Source organism: Lissotriton helveticus, chromosome 2_1 (assembly GCF_964261635.1).
Source record: "Lissotriton helveticus chromosome 2_1, aLisHel1.1, whole genome shotgun sequence".
NCBI lineage: Eukaryota > Metazoa > Chordata > Amphibia > Caudata > Salamandridae > Lissotriton > Lissotriton helveticus.
This window is the reverse complement of record NC_136059.1, coordinates 360,812,675-360,836,994: the sequence shown is the minus strand read 5'-3', so window position 1 is coordinate 360,836,994 and position 24,320 is coordinate 360,812,675. Positions and strand designations below refer to the sequence as shown.

At 46.7% G+C, this 24,320-nt stretch overlaps 1 protein-coding gene across 2 annotated transcripts in view; it reads left to right on the top strand.

Moving 5' to 3' along the window:
- Positions 1-24,320, top strand: part of NUP155 (nucleoporin 155) — an 898,957-nt gene that overhangs the window by 376,683 nt on the left and 497,954 nt on the right. For both annotated transcript variants that reach the window (XM_078674974.1, XM_078674975.1), the window contains 3 exons: positions 3,123-3,238; positions 22,452-22,555; positions 23,052-23,185. In XM_078674974.1, the coding sequence (XP_078531100.1) occupies positions 3,123-3,238; positions 22,452-22,555; positions 23,052-23,185 (354 nt within the window). The remainder of the gene's footprint in view (positions 1-3,122; positions 3,239-22,451; positions 22,556-23,051; positions 23,186-24,320) is intronic.

Below are 24,320 nucleotides of genomic sequence, written 5' to 3'. Positions count from 1 at the left end.
TGACAAGAAGTAAACACACGAAAATACAAAAAATTAAAGAAATTGCTTCACAATCACAATATTCACTGTAACACACTATCTTTCGTTTATGTGTGCGTGACCAAATTCCTCAAAAAGACATGTTACTCAGTTGAATCATCACACTAAGTAGCCTAGCCGTTAGTTGCCTATTTGTAAAACGATAAGAAGATTTTTAATTTAAGAATGTGCCGACGCGTTTCCAGCCACGTATAAATTGTTCGCGGGCTTTCATCAGGGCTTCTTATTATGGACACAGTAGGGCAATCTATGAAGCAAAAAATAAATTTAAAAACTAATCAGCAATGGTCCCTCTGACCTTCCCTCGCAGCCTCCATCATTATCTGATGGCTACATTTCATACCTATTAGAAGATTCTTAAATTGTGGACGATTACTGAATTCCAACAGATGGATGGCGGCCAACAACTTGAGGACTCTGGAAGAGACAATTATCTTTTTCAGTTTTTTTGCTCTTATACCGAATTTCATGGGTCTGATGATAGTCATTCTATCCAAGCCTACCTTGCGTTTATTTCTTGTTCGCGCAAGAACTCAATCTCAATCTTTTAGTTTTACAAGGGGCCATAGACTGGGGTCAGTTCTGTGGAAAAAAAGCATATTTTATAGCGGGGTGTCCATTTATCTAGTCGTTTAGCTTTGTGTATGGTCAGTTTTATGGCATACCTGTATTGGATTATTGCGGCATCTCGGACACGGCTTTCCCTCTTCTATTTGCTGGTCCTGTTACAAATAAAATAAAATGCTGGCAACCTAATTAGTGCGTGTTACTTTCCTTAACGGGTGGTATATATTACTATTGCGCTACCTTCTCACCTCCTCACTTGTGGAATATCCCAGGGACCGGTTCCCGCTTTATTTCTTGACCAGACCAGGCTCAATTGTGGTCGTCTTCCGTCGTATGTTTACTTCTTGTCAAATTGATTTTGTCCAAAGTTATTTGTATATGTTTGTGTATAAAGTGTTTTAATGGCATAAACTTTGTGTTCTTCTGCGAGTAGAAGAGATTTCCTATCTAAAAATATTCAAAACAAAAAACAAGAGGTTGAATAAAATAACCTAACCACAAAAAGAATATAGTGTGGTGTTTTCAAAAATAAAAAGTGGGAATCCAGGTACCTTTCTGTTTCCTCTGTATGGAGTTGCCCAGCGCCCTCTACCGATTTGCAAAGGTACTGCTGTAGAAAAACATTGGCGTCCAGTCTGGCGCCTGAGGACAATTCTAAGGTAAGGAAACTGGGGCTAGATCTAGTCTCTACCAGATAAGGCGGTACCGAAGGTAAGTCATTTATTCTTCTGGCAGTAGAAAAGTGAAAGGACTTGTTTCCACCATTGGCAACATCAATAAACTCATTACATTAATCCCAACTTCATTCTCAAAATAAATGTAAGTTGTTGCGGTGTGCAAATCATTAAATCTCCAGTGCCCTCAACGGTTGCACTAGGAGCCTGGCCACAAGCCAGCTGGTGTGGGTGAGGTTATCGGCTGGCTAAAGTATTTTTAGGTTTTCGGATAGGTGAGGGTATTTGGGTGGCAAGGGTATTTTTCAGGTTGAGGCTGGGTAGGGGTATTGAGGTGGCTAGGGTATTTTTAGGGTTCAGGGTTGGTTAGGGTATTTGTGTGGCAAGAGTATTGTTACGGTATAGGGTGGGTAGAGGTATTTCATTGGCAAGGGTTCTTTTAGGGTTTAGGGGTTGGGGTTGATAAGGTTATATATATATATATATATATATATATATATATGTGTGTGTGTGTGTGTGTAGAAATGTAGCAGTTATTGTTATTCTTGCAGTTCAGTTAGACTTATCTGAAGAATCTATTAATCACTGAAAATAAATACATATTTTTTTATTGATGAAACCAAAGGGTACATGGTCGTTATAGTTAGGCTGGCATTTTACCCATACAAAACCATAGAAATTCAGCAGTTATAGGTATTCTTATTTTAAGAAACTATGACTTGTTGCCTTAACTTACTTAATGGCATGATTATTAGATTCTTCAGATTAATCTAACTGCAAGTATAACAATAACTGCTACATTTCTATTGTTTTGTATGGGTAAAACCTCAGCCTAACTATGATGACCCTCTAACCGTTGGTTCTATCAGTAAATGTGTATGTTTTTTTACACTAGGGCTTAAATCTGTGGAAAATCTGTGTTTTTTAAAAGTTATTTTTAAAAAAAATACACCATTTTGGGCTCCGGGTCCCTTTTTGTCCTATGGGGTCTGGATACCTGTATCCTGACACTTTGTATGTCTTTTACAGTGTATTTTTTCTGCAGTCGGCCAATCCAATGAAATAAAATGGCGGGCGCAATTTTTCATTCAGTCTCCGCCCAGTCAATCGGGGCCTTCTTTACGCTCCGAATCCTCTAATCCTCCATGGGTGGATCCATGGAATATCTGCATCCCTAGATATCTATATTTTTTAACCTTTTAATATAGCTAAAACTACTGAACGGATATACACCAAATAACTGAAAGCGTGATCTGTGCAACCAGTCTAGCTTTCTGCCAAATTTGGTGTTATTCCGTTCAGCGTTTCGGGCTACAGTTGTATTACAAAAATGCAAAATCCCCATTGTCCTAAAATGGGGAAAAAAGCATTTTGGCCTGCCCCCTTTTTCTCTGCTTCTGCTTGACAAATCACCCCGAAACTTGCAGCACAGGTTTGAAAATTTCGTGAAGATTCATCAAGCAGTCCCAAAGTTATTGGGAAAATGCCCTTCCTATGGAAACTTTAGTCCTAACTGTAACTACCTACTGGCTACCGCTCATGGTCGTGGTAAAGGCGTAAGCAATGGTAAGGACGGTTCCTTCATAGAACTGTGTACCATGTCACCAGATAAAGAATATATGCTTGCTTTTACTGTGAAGAATATGTGACACGTTAAGCATAAGATGGCCTAGTCTTTTTGCTTGCTGACTAGGGATAATAAAGGAAATCGTCATAGCGCAAGAATTTTTAGAATTTGAAGGCAATTAATTGCTCTCTGGGACTGCTATATGTTAACTGACGCTTGAATTATTTCAAGTACTTGACCGTATAAAGGTTAACACTGTATTTTGTTTTCTGCAGCTGGATAGCAGTGTCCCACCTTATTTGCTGGAGTCTGTTCTTCAGGAACTGAAAGGTTTGCAGGAATTTCTGGATAGAAACTCTCAGTTTGCTGCAGGATCTCTTGGGAACCCAAGGTAAAATTTCATGTGCAGTGCATAATAAAGCGAAGTAGTAATTAATCAGATGTGATTTTGTTAGAACACATTAAAGTAGATGTCACTTTAGTACTTGACCACCTTCCTGCTAGTCTGGTACAATCTTAACATGTAAGCCTTTGTAACTGCTCTTGTACTGGCCAGAGTTTCTGCTCTTGCAGGGGCTTTCATCATCACAAATGGAAGATGCCATAATAATTAATCTCTCCTTACTCTAGTGTTTATATGCATTTTTCTGATTTGCTTTGGATATACCTCTTGAGCTGTAATGACTAACAAGTGTGCTGGTGCAACCGTTTGAACTGAATATTGCTCTGGTTTCGGATATGTAACGACGCAAACTGGGTTTGCTACTTGTTCACGTCACTGTCTCTTCAAAGTTGGAATATGATTCTTCTTTACTCCACTGCAATGCTGCATGCTTCATTGGTCTTTATGAGGCTGAAGTAATCACGTAAAATACTTTGAATATTACCATCAGTCCAGTAGTGGTCGCTTTAATTTCTAGGCTGTCTTGCAGTCCATGTTTTATGCACTGTCTTTTCGGTGATATTCACATGTGTATTTTGCTGCCCTCACCGCTATTTCTGTCTGGCTGGTCTGCTAGCATGATGCACTGTGTTTAAGGTTTATTGGCATATGTGGGGAAGTAGGTGGTTTGAATCTGTCTGAGGCAGGACAGGCAGGCAAAAGTGTCTGTGTCTTCCAAGTCACACTGCTTCCTCATTTTATGCCTGCTGTGTTTGTGGTTTGATCTGTGGGGACTGGTCTCTATCTAGTATATATATTTGGTTGTGTGTTACCACAGTGAGGTATTCCGCAAGATTAAAGTTTCTTTTAACAGTTATATGACTTTCTAGCTTTTTGTCATCTTCCTGTTGTGTCTCCCCCTACTTTGTTTAGTGCCTCCTTTAAGCCCATTCTATTCCCGATGGAAGCCACTCCTGTAGCTTGTGGTATCCAGTGCTAGGGCTCTGTTAAGGCTGCTACTGAGGGATTTAGAGCCATAAAATAGCATTTTAGGGATTCTTTAGAGGTTGGTCTTTCTGATGGCGGCTTCGAGCTGCAGATTCCGTATCTTGTAAATACCCCCATGTGATAGACTGTATCCAGAGTTTTTGACTCTGCAATCCCCTTCAGTGCCGGTAGGTGGCATTGTGCAACTTTGTTGTGTGTCTGTTTCGCCCTGGAAAAGGTAAAACATGGCTCCTCATCTTCTTGCCACTCATCAGGAGTAGTTGCCTAGACATCTGGGCACCATTAAGTCTCGGTCCCCCAATTGTAACCGATTCCCGTCCAAATCTTAATCCAGTTTGTGTTCGCTGGGCCATTGGCGAGGCCATAACAGATTCAAGTCTTCAAGAAGGCTATGTGGCAGATATTTGGTACCTTTCTGGATCCTACTGGTGCTCCTTTGGGCCCCATGGATCTAAGGATGCTTCCAGTTAGTTTACTGCTGGCAGATCAGTCCCCCATGCCGACTGCACTTCTCGACCTTGTTCCGAGGTCTGTCTCTACTCCTGTGCCACTGCTTGGTCCGACTCTCCATACAGTACCAAAACCTGCCCCAGGGCCCCATGCATTGACGCCGGCATTGACACTGTAGGAAGGCCCCATAGTCTTGGAAGCAAATCCACCACTACTCTGTTCAACGTTGTGGCTAATTCAACCACTCGTGCAACCCTATTCTGTTTCTGATATGCTTCCATTGCACTATAGAGTCTCAGATCCAGAGCCTTAAGATCATGACGGAAATTATGAATCACGACTATATGACAACATGTATCTATTTCTAGACCTGTAAGAGCCCAGTGAACTTCATACCTCACCTGACACTGGCCTCACCTCTTTATCTGACCTCTCTCTAGAGGAATATGCCGCTTTGCAATGGTTATAAGAAGGGCAGCAGATTTGCTTGACCTTTCCTCAGTGGAGTTAAAAAACAGAGTACTCATGGAGGTTCTGCAGCCTAATAGCCTCATGGGAACAGTCCAGCTCGAACTGCCAAGCCATGTCTTCCCTGGACCGGAAAAAAGCATCCTGGGACTGGTTTCGGATTCATAATCGTCATCAGCCAGGCTATCTTGAATCCAGTGGTAGAGTGAGCAAGGGACATGGCTTGGCAGTTCGGGCTGGACTGCCCCATGAGGCACAGGTTCAGACTGATTTGCATATGGCCATGTCTGAACTGGGGTGGTGGAGTGAGCTAAAGAATGGTGATGGATTAAACCCAGATCAGTTGACTGGGGGTGAGTGTTTGATTTGCTCAAATGCTCCGTCCATCATCCCCTTTGGTATCGCTTTGTTCGCCCTAAGTTTGCAGAGTATGCCCAGACGTGGGTCCCTTGCTCACTCTACCACTGGATTCAAGATAGCTTGGCTGATGAGGATTATGAATCCGAAACCGGTCCCAGGATGCTTGTTTCCGGTCCAGGGAAGACATGGCTTGGCAGTTCGGGCTGGACTGTTCCCATGAGGCACAGGGTCTGACTGATTTGCATATGGCCATATCTGAACTGGGGTGGTGGAGTGAGCTAAAGAATAGTGATGGATTAAACCCAGATCAGTTGACTGGGGGTGAGTGTTTGATTTGCTCAAACCCCTTTGGTATCGATTGGTATTCGTGAGCTTTATAAAATTATTAACATGAACAAAATTATTAACAGTAAGAAAAGTATCCATCAGAAGAAAAGTTACTCAACTTCGGTAATGCGCTTCTTGGTGGATTTTCTATCTAACCACAGATTCGTCACCCTCCTTCCTATTCTGTAGAATAGACTTTTTGGTCAATACTAAAAAGATTCCAAATTGGAGATCTGCACACTGGCACAATCTGATTACTAAGGGCTCCACATCCACAAACTGATATCAGAAAGAAACTGACTGCAGCACATGAAAGTGGCAGTTATATTGCAGCCCCTTAGAGAATTGATTAGAAAGGTCTTTGCCCTGGCACGTCCTGTGTACGTCTCACGCAGCGGGATACCCCGCCACTATAAATAGGCACCTCCAGACGCTGGGTGCAACTTTGGCGGTGTGGGTGGCTCCTGCCGCGCTGATGTCTGGGGCTTTAAGTCCTGCCCCTGCACTGTTTGCGGTGTCCCGTGCAGCCGGATCTTTCGCAGATGTAAATAGGTGCCTCCGGGCGCTGGGCAATGTTAGCGGAGCCGGCAGCTCCTGCCGCACTCATGTCTGGGACTTCGAGTCCTGCCCCTGCACTGTCTGCCACTTTTTATTCTAGTGTTCAAGGGCCCTCCTTTGTTTCTGACTCCCTAGGCCTGCTGGTTGGGTTGCACAGGGACCACACAAACATTGAATACAAAAAAGAAATGCCTACCAATCCGTAAAGGATCTGTGGAAAGAAAAGGTTTCTGGTGCTTGTTGTTATTAGCCGCCCGCCCCCCTCCCCCCCCCCACCCCCACCCTTAGTGGGCCCGGTCTTTGTGGGTGGGGGGGGGGGGCAGCCTTCAGTAAGCCCTCCAGCTGACTGAATGCAAAATGGCTACACTCGCTTTGTAGGCTGTAGGAAAAGGCTGCGTTAAACATTACCATTAACAAGCCTAGGTGTGACTACATTTCTGCCCTGTTAAAATGCAAGAAAAATTATTCCAAGTTTACACCTATTTTTCCAAATCTGAATAAATAGTATAATAGGAATTATGATAACTTTAATCAAAAAGTAAATTTATAAAAGTGTACTTTAGCTGCATTAGACTAAACTGCATTAAAACCATTTCTGCCTCTCATCTCTGAGCCAAGCTAAAATAAGACCGTTTTAACCATTGGCCACTTGGCAGGACTTAACCATCTGGAGGGGTGTTGGACAGCTGACAGAACTTTTCAGATGAAGATTCAGAGACGACTTCTCTACCTCCTAGTTAGCCAGGTTCCAGTCATGGTGGGGGAGAGAAAGATCCAGTTTTTACTCTCTCAGATGGGAGGAGTCATCTTTTAAGGAGGCCGTTGGGGGAGGGGGGTTCTAGGGAGCTGAAATAGGGCCGGCCTGCTTGCAGAATGGCTCTGCGTTTTGTAACAGGAAGGCGAAGAGAAAATGCTGCACCAGGAGAAAGATTCCTGACTTCTACGGGCCTACAGAGGACTGTATGCTGGTGGGACCTGGATGGAGAGAGAGGCTTGAGCCTAGAAGCATGCCCTGAGGATCTTGGTAGAGCTAAACGACTGACCAGAGGTAACTATTTCAGCATTTGAATATATTCTCTCTCTGGAGGATCTCGGAATAGGTGCTGAGGCTTTCCCAGGGAAGTCGCACTAAAGGTGTACAAGAAAAAACGTTTCACCCCAGTTGGAGCTTATTGCCGAGCTGAAAACAGGTTCAAGTAGGACCTCTGAATAAAATGTACCCAACCTTATGGAGCTCTACATAGCTACAGTTCTAGCCTTGCCCCGCTGGAGAATTCTGAGAACTAAAAAAGTTACTGAGGCTGATGTTAAAACCTTGAGCGGGGGCGGTGCTGTAAACCAATTGAAACCGCAAAGCAACCTCCAAGACTACGAAATCCAGCTTTGTTGCACTCAGAGCTTTTGGTACCGAAATTAATTGGGGTGCGGGGGCGGGTGTAGGAGATCAACGACCATGATTTCCACTCACTTCACTCACTTATTGGCCTCAGCCTTGGAATTTTACCCGGCTGAACACTTTTGACTTATTTCAGATACCAAGCCAGAAGGTAAAATAAAATTGAGTGATTCAATCCGTTTGGTATCGACAACATGTGCTTCATCTCAGTCTGCCTAAAATTGTACCTAGTTTAATTGTAAACATTCATACCTCTGGTTCCTTTTATTCAATATTAAATATCTTGGTGTAATTTTGATCATTCAATTTTGCTTTATTTTCCTAAATTGGTTTGGGAATGTTATTTTGTTCTTTTTAGTTTAAAATTAGTGGCATTGCTTGAACTTGACATGCATTTTTGGGGGGTTGGGGTTGCCTACTTCTTGTGCAATTGCTACCAGAGGTTGAGCAGAACACTGTACTTTGTAACCCAGTTTGTGTTTATTAGGTGGGTAGGAGTACCTCCCTTCTTGATTGCTGACATTCAGCCAGACCTTCAGTTTACCGTATCTGCCAATTAAAACTATCAAGTACTGAACCTAGCTGTGACTTCTACAGCAACAAAACCTGGGAACCATGCACATAACATGTACAAGTGAATAGATTCTATTAGCAGGGAAGGTAAATGGTGTACACCTGGAAAGAAAATATTGTTGCATATTCACTGCTTATTCCATATTACACCTGAAAACATTCGAGCTTATTTCTTTTGTGTATTCTGTGCTTCTTTGTTTAAGAGTGCCCACACAAAATCTGCTTGGCATTTTTCAATATGCAATCTCGCTTTAATGTGTTAGCTGTTACAGATGTCTTGTAGAGACCTACAGACGTGGTGTAGTGATGTTGAATGAATTTTTTTGATTTGGGAAACTAAGAAGCGAATTAACTGAAAAATGCCATATAGGTGTCACCTGGGCTTTCTTTGAGTAGGCAGATATTTTTTTATTTATGTGTACTAAAGGTTTACCGCGATCCTACATAAAAAATATGTAACAGTATGTCAAGAACAGACTTTTTTTCTTCAATTACTTTTTTGCAATGTCGTGGCATGTTCCCTGAAAGTTACTTCTGTGTCTCACCTGCCTGCGTTCGTGGCAATGTAATTAGTGAGGGTACTGTGGCAAAACATCTTATTAGCCCTGCAATGTATTTTTGAGTTTTTAGGTCGAGCCTATCCCATTCCTCTGGAATGGATAGGGGAGAATTTTAGTGGCCAAAAATGTTCTCAAACCATCGGGCGGATTTCAAACAGTTCACGTGCACAAGCACGCGCTTTTCCCCCACAGGCTTTTTATTACCATTTGCTCCTGCCTTTGAGAGCTTCAAAGGGATCCGCCCCCCTGCCCACTGCTTCACACTTTTCACGGCCACCAGGTCGTGTCTCGCATTTCTCCTCCCTTCTCCCCACAGCAATGCCAAGAGCTTGTTTTAAGGTTATTGCCATTGTGCTTAGTGGTGGGTTCATTTGACGTAATGAGGAGCTTTCAGTAGTTTGTTGGCGCACGTTAGTTTTCATCTCGGATTTTAAGGGTGTACTTTAATATGGATGTGCAGTGCCAAGGAGGGGGTAGCGGACACGGGTGTTAGAATTATGCCCAGTTAAAACCCGAGTGCGATCTGTAGCTGGTAGGCCATGTTGTCTCAGTAAAATTCCTGCCTGCAGCAGCAGTGTCGTAACCTGCTAGTTTACCACCGGTGCGATGCTGCGCTTTGATAACTTGGCATATCCCTTTTCGAGTCTGCTGCTGGGAGCTGCATTGCTGTGACATTTTTCTCATATCTGATTCGCAGTGCTCAGCTGCCAATGAGTCATAGCCGCTGGTACGGGCGAGTGCAGGTTCCTGTCTGATGGTTTCTTGCTGATGCTAAATGGGCTGGCTGCTCGGCCAGTCCAGGTCACTGGCAGCCCAGACTGTGCCGCTCGCGTAAACAACGTGCACGGGAGCCAGCCGGGCTGATGGCAATAGTGCACAAAGGTCCGTGGAAGATTTACTGTTTGTAGGAGGGTTAGGCTATTGTTTAAATATTAAAAAATATCAAGTAGCCTAATATCTACTTGATGCGCCTAATTAGCAGAAAATAAATGTGCTTCTGCACTTGGGATTAATGCAGCTTTGTAATGGCCCTGACAAGTGTGCAAGAAACCGCACGTGCTAGTGAACCACAGATGGTCTCTGTTGTTGGTGCAAAGTGCATATAGTTCAAGAAATGTGAGGTAGATTTAGAACGCTAGTGCAGACATATCCTGAATCGTGGATAAATGTTGACCATTGGCACAGTATTGTGGCAGAGGGAGGAATGGTAGTGAACAAGTTATGTCCGATATTGGAAATGCAATCGCAGTTCATCACTTGCGGTTGTTGAATGAAGGCATCATGTGGTACATACGCTAAGCTGGTCAGTCGTATAGTATTTAAGTTTTAATATTTGCATTTTATGTGGAAAACCTTATACTGTATACGTCTGATATCATTTGCCCATGTCTTTGTGCAGTGGGGTAACTGTGTTTTTTAAAGTAAAATGTGTGTTTATCAGCACGTTTTTAATGCAAAATTCTGCTATCATTTTTGTGGACCCGTCTTTTCAGTTGTCTCAGGCCCTCGCCTTCCCTGTCATTTCCTTCCGTTCGCCATAGCACCCCCCCACTCTCTCTCCAGCTCGCTTCGGATTTCCTTTCCTTTCAGCAGGCATTTGACATCGTTTTCCTGCAGGATCATTGCCGCTTTGCCTGATTTTTTGTTTGAATATGTTTATTGCATTTTGTCATTATACAACAGTACACATATGTAAGCATATCAAGTAAAAGGCGCTGTTACGTGGGTCATGATGTCCCAGAGTACATGGACCAACCCACCCGGAGGCATGGCGGGGGAGAGCAAACCATAGCAGTGCCCCGTTAGACCCCATAACACATTCGTAGTGCAGTAGCTGTTGTGTGCTACACTTACGCTCAGTAATGGCAGTGCCCAGTGTTGGCGTAGTAGAACTTCTGCATCGCGACTGCATACCTGAGACTCATCTCGTATAGCGCTCAAAATATACCATGACCGGAGAAACAGAGCAGTCATTCACATTAGCAACATTTAACACATTTCAAAATTGCATTTGAAAACTACTAACTATACAAAACAATTCCAGATATATAGGAAACCATAAACCAGGTGGTGAATTGCCGCTTTGCCTGATGATGGCAAGAGCGGCGCATTCCAATTGAAACATAACATCTTTAACATGCACGCTTGTTGTTTTTTTACAAAGTAAGCACTGCATTACTCCTGTCTCCCTCCATTAGCCTGCCTCTGTTCCTTACTCCTTTCCATCTTCTTTTCTCCTCCTTCCCTTCTGCTGCCTCAGGTCCTTACCTTCCGTGCCACTTCCTTCCGTTCGCCACAGCCCCCGCCCCTCTCTTCACCTCACTTCTGGTCTCCTTTACTTTTGGCAGGTATTTTACATATTTTTCCTGCAGGATCATCGCCGCTTTGCCTGAGTCAAGAGGCCTTTGAAAATGCAATGCTAATCATTCGGTACTTCACAACATCATACGCTTACCATACAAATGCCTACGGTGCATTGAGACTGCACTGCAAATAAATCACTACTTCTCACCAGCATCCTGTTCATGCAGGCGCCTAGAGGCCACTCAGTATGCAGTGCTAAAAAATTACTTATCAGCATCACACAATCATCATACAAGTGCTTACAGTACCATGAGCGAGACCTCTCACCAGCACCCTGTTCATACAAGCGCCTATAGGCCATTCCATATGCAGCATTAACAGCAATGCAAGCTCAATGACCTATAGGCGCTTGCATTCCCCCACACACACAGTACTGCTGTTGACACACACCTCACTAAGCACTACACCAGTTACAAGCACACACTTGCCCGGTTTGCGCTCCTTGATTTCCTTTACTCCCACACTGTGCATTTAAAAATATTTCAACAGAGCACTGAAGAACTTTGGCGAGGAGGGACGGGGTTATCAGAATTCGCATCAGACACTTCAAAGGCTGCCGCTCCCCCGCACCCACGTGCACACGTCACACCACCATTTGTCTGTGCCTCGCATCAGACACTTCAAAGGCTGCCGCCCCCTGCCTCCCCGTGCACATCGCGCACCACCATTTGCCTGCTACCCGCCTTCTTCGATGTCCCACCCATGTCTCCCGCTCTCTGTTGCTTCTCTTCCCCCGTTCGCCCTTTCCTCTCATCCCCTTTGTCTCTGTGCATCTCTCTTCTGTCTCTGTTCCCCTGCAGACGTTGCTTCCGCCCCCTTACCTCACTCTCTCCCGCTCACCCACACTTACCCTCTCACCCACCCTCACCCTCACACCCCCTCACCCTCACACCCCCTCACCCTCACACCCCCTCCCCCTCACACCCCCTCCCCCTCCCATCGCCTCACCCTCCCTCACCCCCTCACCCTCCCTCACCCCCACACCCCCTCACCCCCTCACCCCCTCACCCCCCTCACCCTCCCCCACCCCCCCTCACCCCCTCCTCACCCTCACCCCCCTCACCCTCACCCCCCTCACCCCCCCTCACCCTCACCCCCCCTCACCCCCCCTCACCCTCACACCCCCTCACACACCCTCACACACCCTCACATACCCTTTCACCATCACACACCCTTTCACCCTGACACACCCTTTCACCCTCTCACCCTCACACACCCTCTCACACACCCTCTCACCCTCACACACCCTCTCACCTTCACCCACCCTCTCACCTTCACCCACCCTCACTCTACCGCCCTCACTCTGCCGCCCTCACTCTGCCGCCCTCACTCTGCCGCCCTCACTCTGCCGCCCTCACTCTGCCGCCCTCACTCTGCCGCCCTCACTCTGCCGCCCTCACTCTGCCGCCCTCACTCTGCCGCCCTCACTCTACCGCCCTCACTCTACCGCCCTCACTCTACCACCCTCATGCCCTCACTCTACCGCCCTCACTCTACCACTCTACCGCCCTCACTCTACCGCCCTAACTCTACCACTCTACCGCCCTCACTTTACCACTCTACCGCCCTCACTTTACCACTCTACCACCCTCACTCTACCGCCCTCACTCACTCTACCGCCCTCACTCACTCTACCGCCCTCACTCACTCTACCGCCCTCACTCACTCTACCGCCCTCACTCACTCTACCGCCCTCACTCACTCTACCGCCCTCACTCACTCTACCGCCCTCACTCACTCTACCGCCCTCACTCACTCTACCGCCCTCACTCACTCTACCGCCCTCCCTCACTCTATTGCCCTCCCTCACTCTATTGCCCTCCCTCACTCTTATCGCCCTCCCTCTCTCACTCTATCTATCACCCTCCCTCCCTCACTCTATCTATCTATCGCCCGCCCTCCATCTATCTATCGCCCTCACTCTACTGCCTCCTTCTTTAACTCCCTGTTAACTTCTGCTGATTTGCTGCTCTCTTTCACCTCACCTCCTTCTCTAACTCCCTGTTCTATTCTCTTCTCCTGTGCTGATCTGCTGCTCTCTTCCACCCCACCTCCTTCTTTAACTCCCTGTTCTCTTATCCTGTGCTGATCGGTTCCTCTCTTCCACCCACCTCCTTCTCTAACTCCCTGTGCTCTTCTCTTCCCCCCCTCCCGTGCTGATCTGCTGCTCTCTTCCACCCCACCTCCTTCTTTTGCTGTGCTGAGCTGCTGCTCTCTTCCAACCCACCTCCTTCTTTAACTCCCTGTTCTCTTCTCCTGTGCTGATGTGCTGCTCTCTCTCACCCCGCCTCCTTCTTTAACTCCCTGTTCTCTTATCCTGTGCTGATCTGCTGCTCTCTTCCACCGCCTCCTTCTTTAACTCCCTGTTCTCTTTTGCTGTGCTGATCTACAGCTCTCTCCCACCCACCTCCTTCTCTAATTCCCTGTTCTCTTCTATTCTCCCGTACTGATCTGCTGCTCTCTTCCACCGCCTCCTTCTCTAGCTCCCTGTTCTCTTCTCCTGTGCCGATCTGCTATTCTCTTCCACCCGCCTCCTTCTTTAACTCCCTGTTCTCTTCGCCTGTGCTGATCTGCTGCTCTCTTCCACTGCCTCCTTCTTTAACTCCCTGTTCTCTTTTGCTGTGCTGATCTACAGCTCTCTCCCACCCACCTCCTTCTCTAATTCCCTGTTCCCTTCTATTCTCCCGTACTGATCTGCTGCTCTCTTCCACCGCCTCCTTCTCTAGCTCCCTGTTCTCTTCTCTTCTCCTGTGCCGATCTGCTATTCTCTTCCACCCGCCTCTTTCTTTAACTCCCTGTTCTCTTCTCCTGTGCTGATCTGCTGCTCTCTTCCACCCCACCTCGTTCTTTAACTCCCTGTTCTCTTCTCCTGTGCTGATCTGCTGCTCTCTTCCACCCCACCTCCTTCTTTAACTCCCTGTTCTCTTCTACCGTGCTAATCTGCTGTTGTCTTCCACCCGCCTCTTTCTCTAACTCCCTGTTCTCTTCTCCTGTGCCGATCTGCTGTTCTCTTCCACCCGCCTCCTTCTTTAACTCCCTGTTCTCTTCTCCTGTGCTGATCTGCTGCTCTCTTCCACCCGCCTCCTTCTTTAACTCCCTGTTCTCTTCTGCTGTGCTGATCTGCTGCTCTCTTCCACATACATCCTTCTGTAACCGCACACACACATACATATAACCACACACACATACATCCACACACATACAACCACACACAAACAAACACGCACACACACACATACAACCACACACACACAACCACACACACACAAACACACTCACAATCACACAACCACACACAACCACAACCACACACAACCACACACAACCACACACAACCACACACAACCACACACAACACCACACACACACTCAACCCCACACTCAACCCCACACTCAACCCCACACTCAACCCCACACTCAACCCCACACTCAACCCCACACTCAACCCCACACTCAACCCCACACTCAACCCCACACTCAACCACACACTCAACCCCACACTCAACCCCACACTCAACCACACACTCAACCACACACTCAACCACACACACAACCACACACACAACCACACACACAACCACAACAATACACCCAACCACACCCAACCACACACAACCACACACACAACCACACCCAACCACACACACAACCACACACACACAACCACACACACATAACCACACACCCAACCACACACACAACCACAACCACACACAGACAGCCACACATACAACCTCACACAGACAGCCACACATACAACCTCACACACCAGAAGTGTGGCCCAATGGTTAGAGCGGCAGACCCTGATGCAGTAGTCTGGCCGGGACCAGGGTTCAATTCCCGCCTCGGCAAGTCTTGGGCTCAATTTCCTCGGACCTGATAATTCTCGCCTCGTGCCTATTCTAATCATGAGTCCCACTCTACACCTCTGGGCAATAGCTTGCTTAATCTCTACAACGGCCCCAACAACGCTGAGGATGCCTGACTTCACCTTGGGGGTGCCCAGGAGTGGGCTCCTCACAGGGAAAGGCCAGGAAGGGTTCCCCGGCGGTATTCGTACAAGCGCCGAGATGCCTACGGGTAGTCGTGCGCTATACAAGTGCGTAATCATTTCATTTCACACACAACCACACACATCTATCGCCTTCACCCTATCTATCTCCCTCACTCTATTTATCTATCGCCCTCTATCTATCTATCGCCCTCTATCTATCTATCGCCCTCTAACTATCTATCGCCCTCTAACTATCTATCGCCCTCTATCTATCTATCGCCCTCTATCTATCTATCGCCCTCTATCTATCTATCGCCCTCTATCTATCTATCGCCCCCACTCTATCTATCTTTCGCCTTCCCTCTAGCCATCTATCGCCCTCCCTCTAGCTATCTATCGCCCTCATTCTATCTATGGCACCACCACAGCATCACTCAGGGGCACCACAGCATCACTCAGGGGCACCACAACATCACTATGCGCTACCACAGCATCACTCGTCGCCACAACATCACTCAGCGCCACCACAGTATCAATCTGTGCAACCATTCAACAACAACTGGTTCAAATATGTTCTCTCAATGTTTCAAGCTTTATTACAAATGTCACAAAAAGATGTTAATATTTCACTTCTGTTCTTGGATTTTCGTCACAATAAAATACACTGAACCTAATCTTCACAAAAGTTATTTACAAAAGTTTAAGCTATTTCCATTATAAATTACAATAACTTTTATTTAAGTATTAATTATTTAAAAAAATTAAGCCATTGTTATTTGTAATATCAATACATCTAAGTCACGTAAATACAAAACATGTTGCATTACAAATGCTATAGGTGTCACATTTGCGAAAGTTATACACCTATTGGCATTGTAAATGTCAAAGCTATTAATTTCGCTATTTTCAAAACCAACACATAAATAAAAAATGTGTCATTTACAAGACCAATAGCTCAAACTTTCCTAATGCGAGACCTATTGCATTGCAAATGCTTGTTAATGTTTACGCATGACACAGGGGTAATTTGGGAAGAAAATAGACTAATTGCCTATGAGTGTTAGAAATGGGATTTCTGGTTGGCTAGGGCTTGCGCCTAAGCCAGGCAGAAACCACCACTCTAGTCAGGGCAAGGGACACGCTGAAGATAACCCCTCCTCACCCCCTTGGTAGCTTGGCATGAGCAGTCAGGCCTATCCCAGAGGCAATGTGTAAAGCGTTTGTGCAACACACACACAGCAGCAACACATTAGGCACACCACAAAAGGAACTCCACACAAGGTTATATATAAAAATAGCCTTTGTATTATCATAAACACATTAGAATAGTAATCATACAATATACACTGTGCCAACTGGCACTAGGCAATATTTACAGGGGATTATATACATATGACAGGGTCAATTGGGCCACTCTCAGAACCATCACAAAGTGAAAATAGTAAATGTAGAACACAACCAGTAACTACTGGCAAAACACTGTACTCAGCAATATATCCTGCAACATAAATCACATTATGCAATCAGTCTACCATTAGGCGTAAAACACCATAGGCGCCGACCCCCTAAACATAAACACATTACGCAATAACCTCATAGGCAGAAGTCACCTTAGAGGCATAAATCAGGGTGCATAAATCATATTTCCTGGGCACCTCATAAATCACATAAGGGCCTGGTGCCCTAACAACCTCACACTGACCTCCTGGCCAACTGGCCTTCTAAGAGGGCTCAAATGCCCTATGTCCAAAATGTCAAGTGTGGTGCCAATGCAGCAGAATCCAAAGGTGTGCAATTGCGCTGGCCTAAACGTTGCAGCTGCCACTAATTGCTGTGCAGCTGTGAAAATATGGGCGCTGGCACTCACAGCTGCCCGCTCTGGGTTGGCGCAGCTGTGAATGATAAATCAGCCCTGGCACCACCGTGCCGCTTGGGAGCTCCCCTCTAAGACTCCTCAAAATAAATGTGCCCAAACGTTGCAGCTGCCTGTGCTCTCGCAGGGCAGCTGGGACTGCCAATCGCTTCTGGCACCACCGTGCCTTCTGGACCCCCCACTCAGGAACTCTTAAGAGACAATGGCCCCAACGTTAAAGCGACCCGCTGTCCTGCGGGTCCGCTCAACACTGGCACTACTCTGCGAGCCCCACCTCGCAGGGGCTTCTCTGGTGCGATTGGCACCCAGCCCAAGGCAAAAGGTACAGCCCCACGCACCGGGACTGTTGGGGAACTCCTCCTCTCGCTAGGGAGACTTCGGCTGGCCTCACCTCGCTCCTCCGGGTTATTGTGGGCAGTTTAGCGACACACGGGGCTCTCCCTTCACCACGGGAGCCCGCTGATTAGCTGCAGCCCCTCTCCTCCCTACTGGTGGCTCTCCTCCGGTTACAGGAGCGAAGGGGGGACGGAAATGCAGCCCGCAAGGCTCTTACGCTTTCCAGCAGTCAGGCGAGCTCTGCCTGGCTTCCGGGTTGGCGGCTTTTCTCTATCAGACCACGGCGGTGATTCCTTTCTCGACGCTGCAGTCCGGGGTGGTCACCCGCCTTAAAATAAAGCACCATGCGGGGTGGGCACCCGTGAAATGGACCACAATGCGAGGTGGGCACCCACTCGGCTTCCCAAATGTGGGGTGTGCTCCCGCTGATGAAAGCAACAAATGTGGGGGAATCCCCAATCCAGGATTCACTCTCAGGGGGCGGCAGCTCCGCGCTGCGAAGCCCACGCTCTCCTTAGGCAGGAAGAAAAGTAGAGCGCTCTCAAGGCGCTATAGTCCTAAAAGAAAGTCCTTCGAGGGGAAGGGGGCAAAGCTGGGCCCTAGCAGGCCAGCTCATGGGGCTCTCCAGCAGGGAGGTAGTCCCTCGTGGCGGTTCCCCTGAGGCCCAGCAGTAGTAAGCCCCCCAAGCACAGGAACAACAACAAAATCAGGGGGTGCCAGCTCCTACATTTATACTCATTTTCTCCTTTGTCTGCAGTACAGGGCTTGGGGGAACCCGATGCAACTAGTTCCTGGGGGAATTTGAGCACTTTGTTTACAAGGCTCCTCTTCCCCTTTGTCAGGTGGCGGCTCGCTGATCAGACACACCACAGGGGGTGGAGACAGCATTGTACAGGGCAGGCACAGACCTATTCAGGGTCAGGGGATTACTCCTCCAACTACTCCCAATGCAGATGTCCCATTCAGCCTAGTGCTGACTCACCCTGCCCCTCCTGGAGCCACAAATTCCTCCCAGCCCCTGTCAATCAAAAGCCAACCATGCAATTCACATCAGGCAGGCAGACACATAGCACACAGAAATGCCAACTTCTAAAAGTGGTATTTCTAAAATAGTTATAATAAATCTGCGCACACCATTGCGCAGCATTTATTATTACAATTCCAAATATACTAAACTTGACCACGCTGCTCCTACCATATCAGGAATTACCACTGAAACACTTATCAGGGAATCCCCTATGCATTCCCATGGGAGGGCAGCACCACAGTAGTGAGAAACCAAAGTGGCTGTTTGTCACTACCAGGACATGTCACACACTTAAGGTACATGTCCTATCTTTTACCTACAATGCACCCTGCCCATAGGGCTAGCTAGGGCTTACCTTAGGGGTGACTGACATGTAGTAAAAGGGGAAGTCACAGGCATGGCACACACTTTAGGTGCCACGTCACAGCAGCAGTAACACTGCACGCACCGGCCCTGCAGTGGCAGAGGCCTGAGAGCGGTTTGCAAGGCTACTTTGGTGGATGGCGCAATCAGCGCTGCAAGCCCACCAGTAGCATATAATTTACCAGCCCTGGGTCTATGAGATACCACTTTACAAGGGACTGACAGGTAAATTAAATAGGCCAAACAGGTGTAGACCAATTTTACCAAAAGGTTTAGGGATGACCCTGCAAAAAGGGCCAAGTCCAACACAACCCCCTTCCAGCCAAAGTGCAGGGTAGACCAATCACTACCTTAATGGGTTTCCCTGCTTTGGGCGATAGAACATGGACGCGGGCCCACAACTACAGGGACACCTTCCGGTTTTACGCCACTCTGAACCCATGTGGTTCCCTCTGTAAAAGCTCTCAGGACCAACTAGGTTACCCCATTGGTTCTTCCTAGCTGTCCATGGCCACGACCAGGCCCTAGACCACCCAGATGTCTTTGGTCCTTGCCAATCCACATAGTGGGGGGCAGTAACCCCTGGCACATAATAACCGTTCTCCACTCTTCCTCTCAGTGGAGTTCTAATCTGCCACTGATCCTCCAACCTAGGGTCCGCACCCTCAGGCTGACTAGAAGTCACGGGCGAGGCGTTCCTCCCCCTACCTCCTCTCCTGGGGTTCTGCACTCTCCTATGAGAGGCAACCTTAGAACACAACTCACTCACCAGCTCAGGGCCACCCTCCACCAACTGGTCTACCAACCTGGGATCTGAACCCTCAGGTCGCACCGGGGTCAGAGGCGTGGACTCCATCCCTCTGCACCCCCTTTCAGAGCCCTGAACCCTCCCAACTTGAGTGGTACCCCTAGAAGCTACATCGGTCTGGACACTGATTACAGTTGTCCTTCCCTCCAGGTCAGGCATACCCTGCACCTGGCCTCCCAACCCAGGGACAGAATCCTGTGGTTGAACTATTGCCTGGCAAACCAGGACTTCCGGGGGAGTACATATACCCTCCCAGAGGGTGACCCATAACTCATGTGTCGTGTGACAGTCTGCCTGGCACAGATCTCCCGACCCCTGTCCATGTGACAGTGCGTGAAGATCCCCCAGGACAGAAGTGGTGTCACCATGGTCATTCCTTGGTGACTCAGCCCTTCTGGCTGGCCCCTGACCCGCTGGTTCTTCCACTGGGGACTCTTTCCCCCTCTCACCCCTCAATCTGGACTACTGCACCCTCCACTCAGGAGTGGCATTGCCAGACACCAGAACTGATGGAGGTATGATTACAGACTCTCCCAGCTCACCTCTCACGGGGAGATCCCCCTCAACGGACGGTCCACCAGGACAGACTAGGCTCCCTACCTGGTGTTCCCTTAAGGAATCATCCAGTCCTGGAGACTGAGGTTGGGACACTTCGGGAAACAGCCCAGTCTCACTCCCTCTCCTACGAGACAGGATGTGAGGCCCTACAACCTCCCCACTATAAGGGGACCTAGCTGCACTACTCTGAATCACTTCCACCACTCTGGGTTGGAAGATACCTGACTCACTCCTCTTAGGGTCACTTCCCAATGCCTCTTCAGAACCTCTGGCACCCACCCAGATGTCTGCTTACCGTACAAGTTCCCTGGGATCAAAGAACTCACACTCCAACAGGTGTTGGCGCAATCCTGGAAAACAATTACTAAACATGTGCTCTCTGACAACCAGATTGAACAGCCCTTCAAAATGTGCTAACCATCACCCAATGCATATCAACATGCATCCACAAACTTCCCCCACGACTGGTGAGACAGTTTCTTACTGCCCCTGAATCTCAACCTGTACCCCTCCAACTGGGAGCCAGGTACATTTATACTCATTTTCTCCTTTGTCTGCAGTACAGGGCTTAAGGGAACCTGATGCAACTGGTTCCGGGGGGAGGATTGGAGCACTTTGTCTACAAGGCTCCTCTTCCCCTTTGTCAGGTAGGGGCTCAGTGATCAGACACACCACAGGGGGCGGAGTCAACATTGTACAGGGCTGTCACAGACCTATTCAGGGTCAGGGGATTACTCCTCCCACTACTCCCAATGCAGATGTCCCATTCAGCCTAGTGCTGACTCACCCTGCCCCTCCTGGAGCCAGACACACCTCCCAGCCCCTGCCAATTAAAAGCCAGACATGCAATTCACATCTTGCAGGCAGACACATATCACACAGAAATGCCAACTTCTAAAAGTGGTATTTCTAATAGTTATAATAAATCTGTGCACACCATTGCGCAGCATTTATTAGTACAATTCCAAAAATGCTAACCTTGACCATGCTGATCCTCCCATATCAGGAATTACCACTGAAACGCTTATCAGAGAATCCCCAATGCATTCCTATGGGAGGGTAGCCCCACAGTAGTGAGAAAGTGAGTTTGTCACTACCAGGGCATGTCACACACTTAAGGTACATGTCTTATCTTTTACCTACAATGCACCCTGCCCATAGGGCTAGCTAGGGCCTACATTAGGGGTGACTGACATGTAGTAAAAAGGGGGAGTCACAGACATTGCATACACTTTAGTTGTCACGTCACAGCGGCAGTAACACTGCATGCACAGGCCCTGCAGGGGTAGATAGGTTTGCAAGGCTATTTTGGTGGGTGGCGCAATCAGAGCTGCAAGCCCACAAGTAGCATTTAATTTACCAGTATGAGATACCACCTTACAAGGGACTGACAGGTAAATAAAATAGGCCAAACAGGTGTAGACCAATTTTACCAAATGCGACACAGAGAGCGCACGGACAGCAGTGCTAAAGTGCCTCAGAGGCCTAAAACCACCAACACCATATCAGAGAAAAGGCTAGGAGAAAGGCAAAAAGTTTAGGAATGACCCTGCGAAAAGGGCTAAGTCCAACAGTGAGTATGAATTCATTCCTGTACAGTTTGTTGTTTTTCTCTAGTTATTTTTATAGCACCAACTAGTAGTGTTACTGTGTTGCACTATGAGAAGGGTAGAAAGCAGCGAACATCTGAATCTACTTCCCTTACACATTATACTGTAAGGTGAAATTCTTTCTAACAGTGCTGCCCTATTGCCAATGTAGGTAGCAACTTGAGGGTCTTAAAGTCAATGTCAAACCTATCCTTGAGTTTCATCTCTGCATCAGTGGTTTAACAGGGAGATGCGCTGAGCACCTAGCGCTACGAGGCCTCCGGGTTGTTTGCGCTTTATAAAACCCGATTAATAATAATAATAATAATAATTGAGCAGTGCCCACAAGAGGATAGTGAACTCTCCCAAGTCTTGCTTCTCCCCCTGAAGCCTAAAATCACACAGATGCTATAAACAGGTCAGATAGTGTGTCTACGGACCCTCAATGGAAGCAGGGTCTTAGTATGTGGGTCTTTTCAGCACAGTGGTCAAAACCTAGTCTATGGTTACCTCTATGACCTTGCTTAGAGATGGCGCTAGGGCTGGCCTTCTCTGGTATCCTCCACATAATTTTATTTATATTGCTTAATGTTTTATTTTTTTTAAACAGCTTCAGTACACCTGCCAACATGCAACAGAGACTGCTGGGATTCATCCGCCCGGATGTCGGAAGTTCTCAGCAAGCACAGCAAGAGCTCCAGAGAAAGTATCACAGTAAGAACAGGTTACATAAGCCTAAACATATCTGAGCTACGGGGGGTAAGACACACTTGCAGATAGTCTAAAAGAGTTCTCATTCTCTTTTATAGTATGTTCCTAGATTACATTCAGAAACTTGAATTCGATAACATCTTAAATTATGGGGGGGGGGAGGAATCAAGGTACCTTTTCACATTTCCAGTTAACTATTCGATGCAAGTTGTTTCTTGTATAATTGGCAGTACTACTATGATTCCACCTCTTACACTTTGATACAGCCCTACAGAAAGTATAATATCTCTTAAGGATTGTGGAAAAATGCAATTGCCTCTGCATTGTAATGAACTTAACAGCTTTTAAGGCAGACTAGTTTACCGCTTTGTCTTCTAATTAAATTATTGGTCCTATAGTGCCATCTACTCTCTTCAATAACACAGAAATTATTTTGCTTGTAAATTAGATATTCGATTGAGCATTGCAAAACTACCTTTTATATATATTTGTATTGTAGCGGAGGCTCAGTTGAATGAGAAAATTTCCCTTCAATGGATCCAGCAGCTTGTTCGTAAAACCTGCCAGGCGTTGGCTTTATGGAAACTGTTGTGTGAACACCAATTCAGTGTTATTGTCGGTGAACTCCAAAAGGTATGACATTAAATAACTCCAGGTGATAAGTTCTCATTATCCATTAATTTAAGGTTGTTCTTGTATTAATTGTGATTGATATTTTGTACAGGTCTTTATAGATTACCTAAGACCCTTTCTAAGTTGTGATTTATAATTACAAATTTAAAAAATGTTTTCATTGGACAATACATTTTCATATATTCAGTATAATCAGATGTTGTATGGTGGAGTTGCTTATTAGTGCACTGGTGACCTTAGAAAGTGTAGTGACATCGGGTCTAATAATAGGCACACTTTCCGTTAATTTCATTGTTTCAGCTGCATCAGGTGTAGTCAGCTAGAATTTGTAAATATTTTGACAGAGTTGTGCTAGCCCCACTCACAGCAATGGAAAACACACACAGCACTGCACCACCTGCATCCCCTTTTGCTCCTACGTCCCTTACCTTCCCCCCCTCCTCCACTCAAGATCCACTCTTCACCATCACCACCCTCCTCCTTCACCCTCCTCGTCATTGTCCTCCTTCACTCAACCTCCACACTCCTCCTCATCCTACCATCGCCCTCCATCGTCGTCCTTCCATACTCCTTCTGCCTCAACTCATCCTCCACCTTCCATCAACCTGTAACATTATTGTTTGCGCACCTCTTCGTCTCAGGCATGACTGTATTCTTTGCCTTTTGCTGTCACCATTAACACTCTTATCATTCCACAATATTACTACTCGCATCCCCTTATGTGCATTTTATCTTCCATGGCCTTTGGTTGGGTGCGCTGCCTATCATTCGGTACACACCCCACATCTCTTAATAACAATATATAATTAATTCTTCCACAGGTGGTTAGTTTACATGAGCTCCTTCTTGTGGGGAAGGGCACCAGTACTAGGTAAATGAGCTTTCTTTAAACTACACTAATATCCATGTTGGGATACAGCCCAGTTGTATGTTGTCATTAACCCTCTAGGAAGTGTGAATCTGCTACTCCAAATTTAGTTCAACTGTGCCGTATGTTGATTATTCTTGCTCTGAACTGTCCTTACAAAAAACCCTTTCAAACTCATTGTTCAAACAATTTATAATTGTGCACGCTTTACAGGTAATTTATTACTCATTGACCACAAGTTCTTAACATAGTTCATTGCTTTTCCTG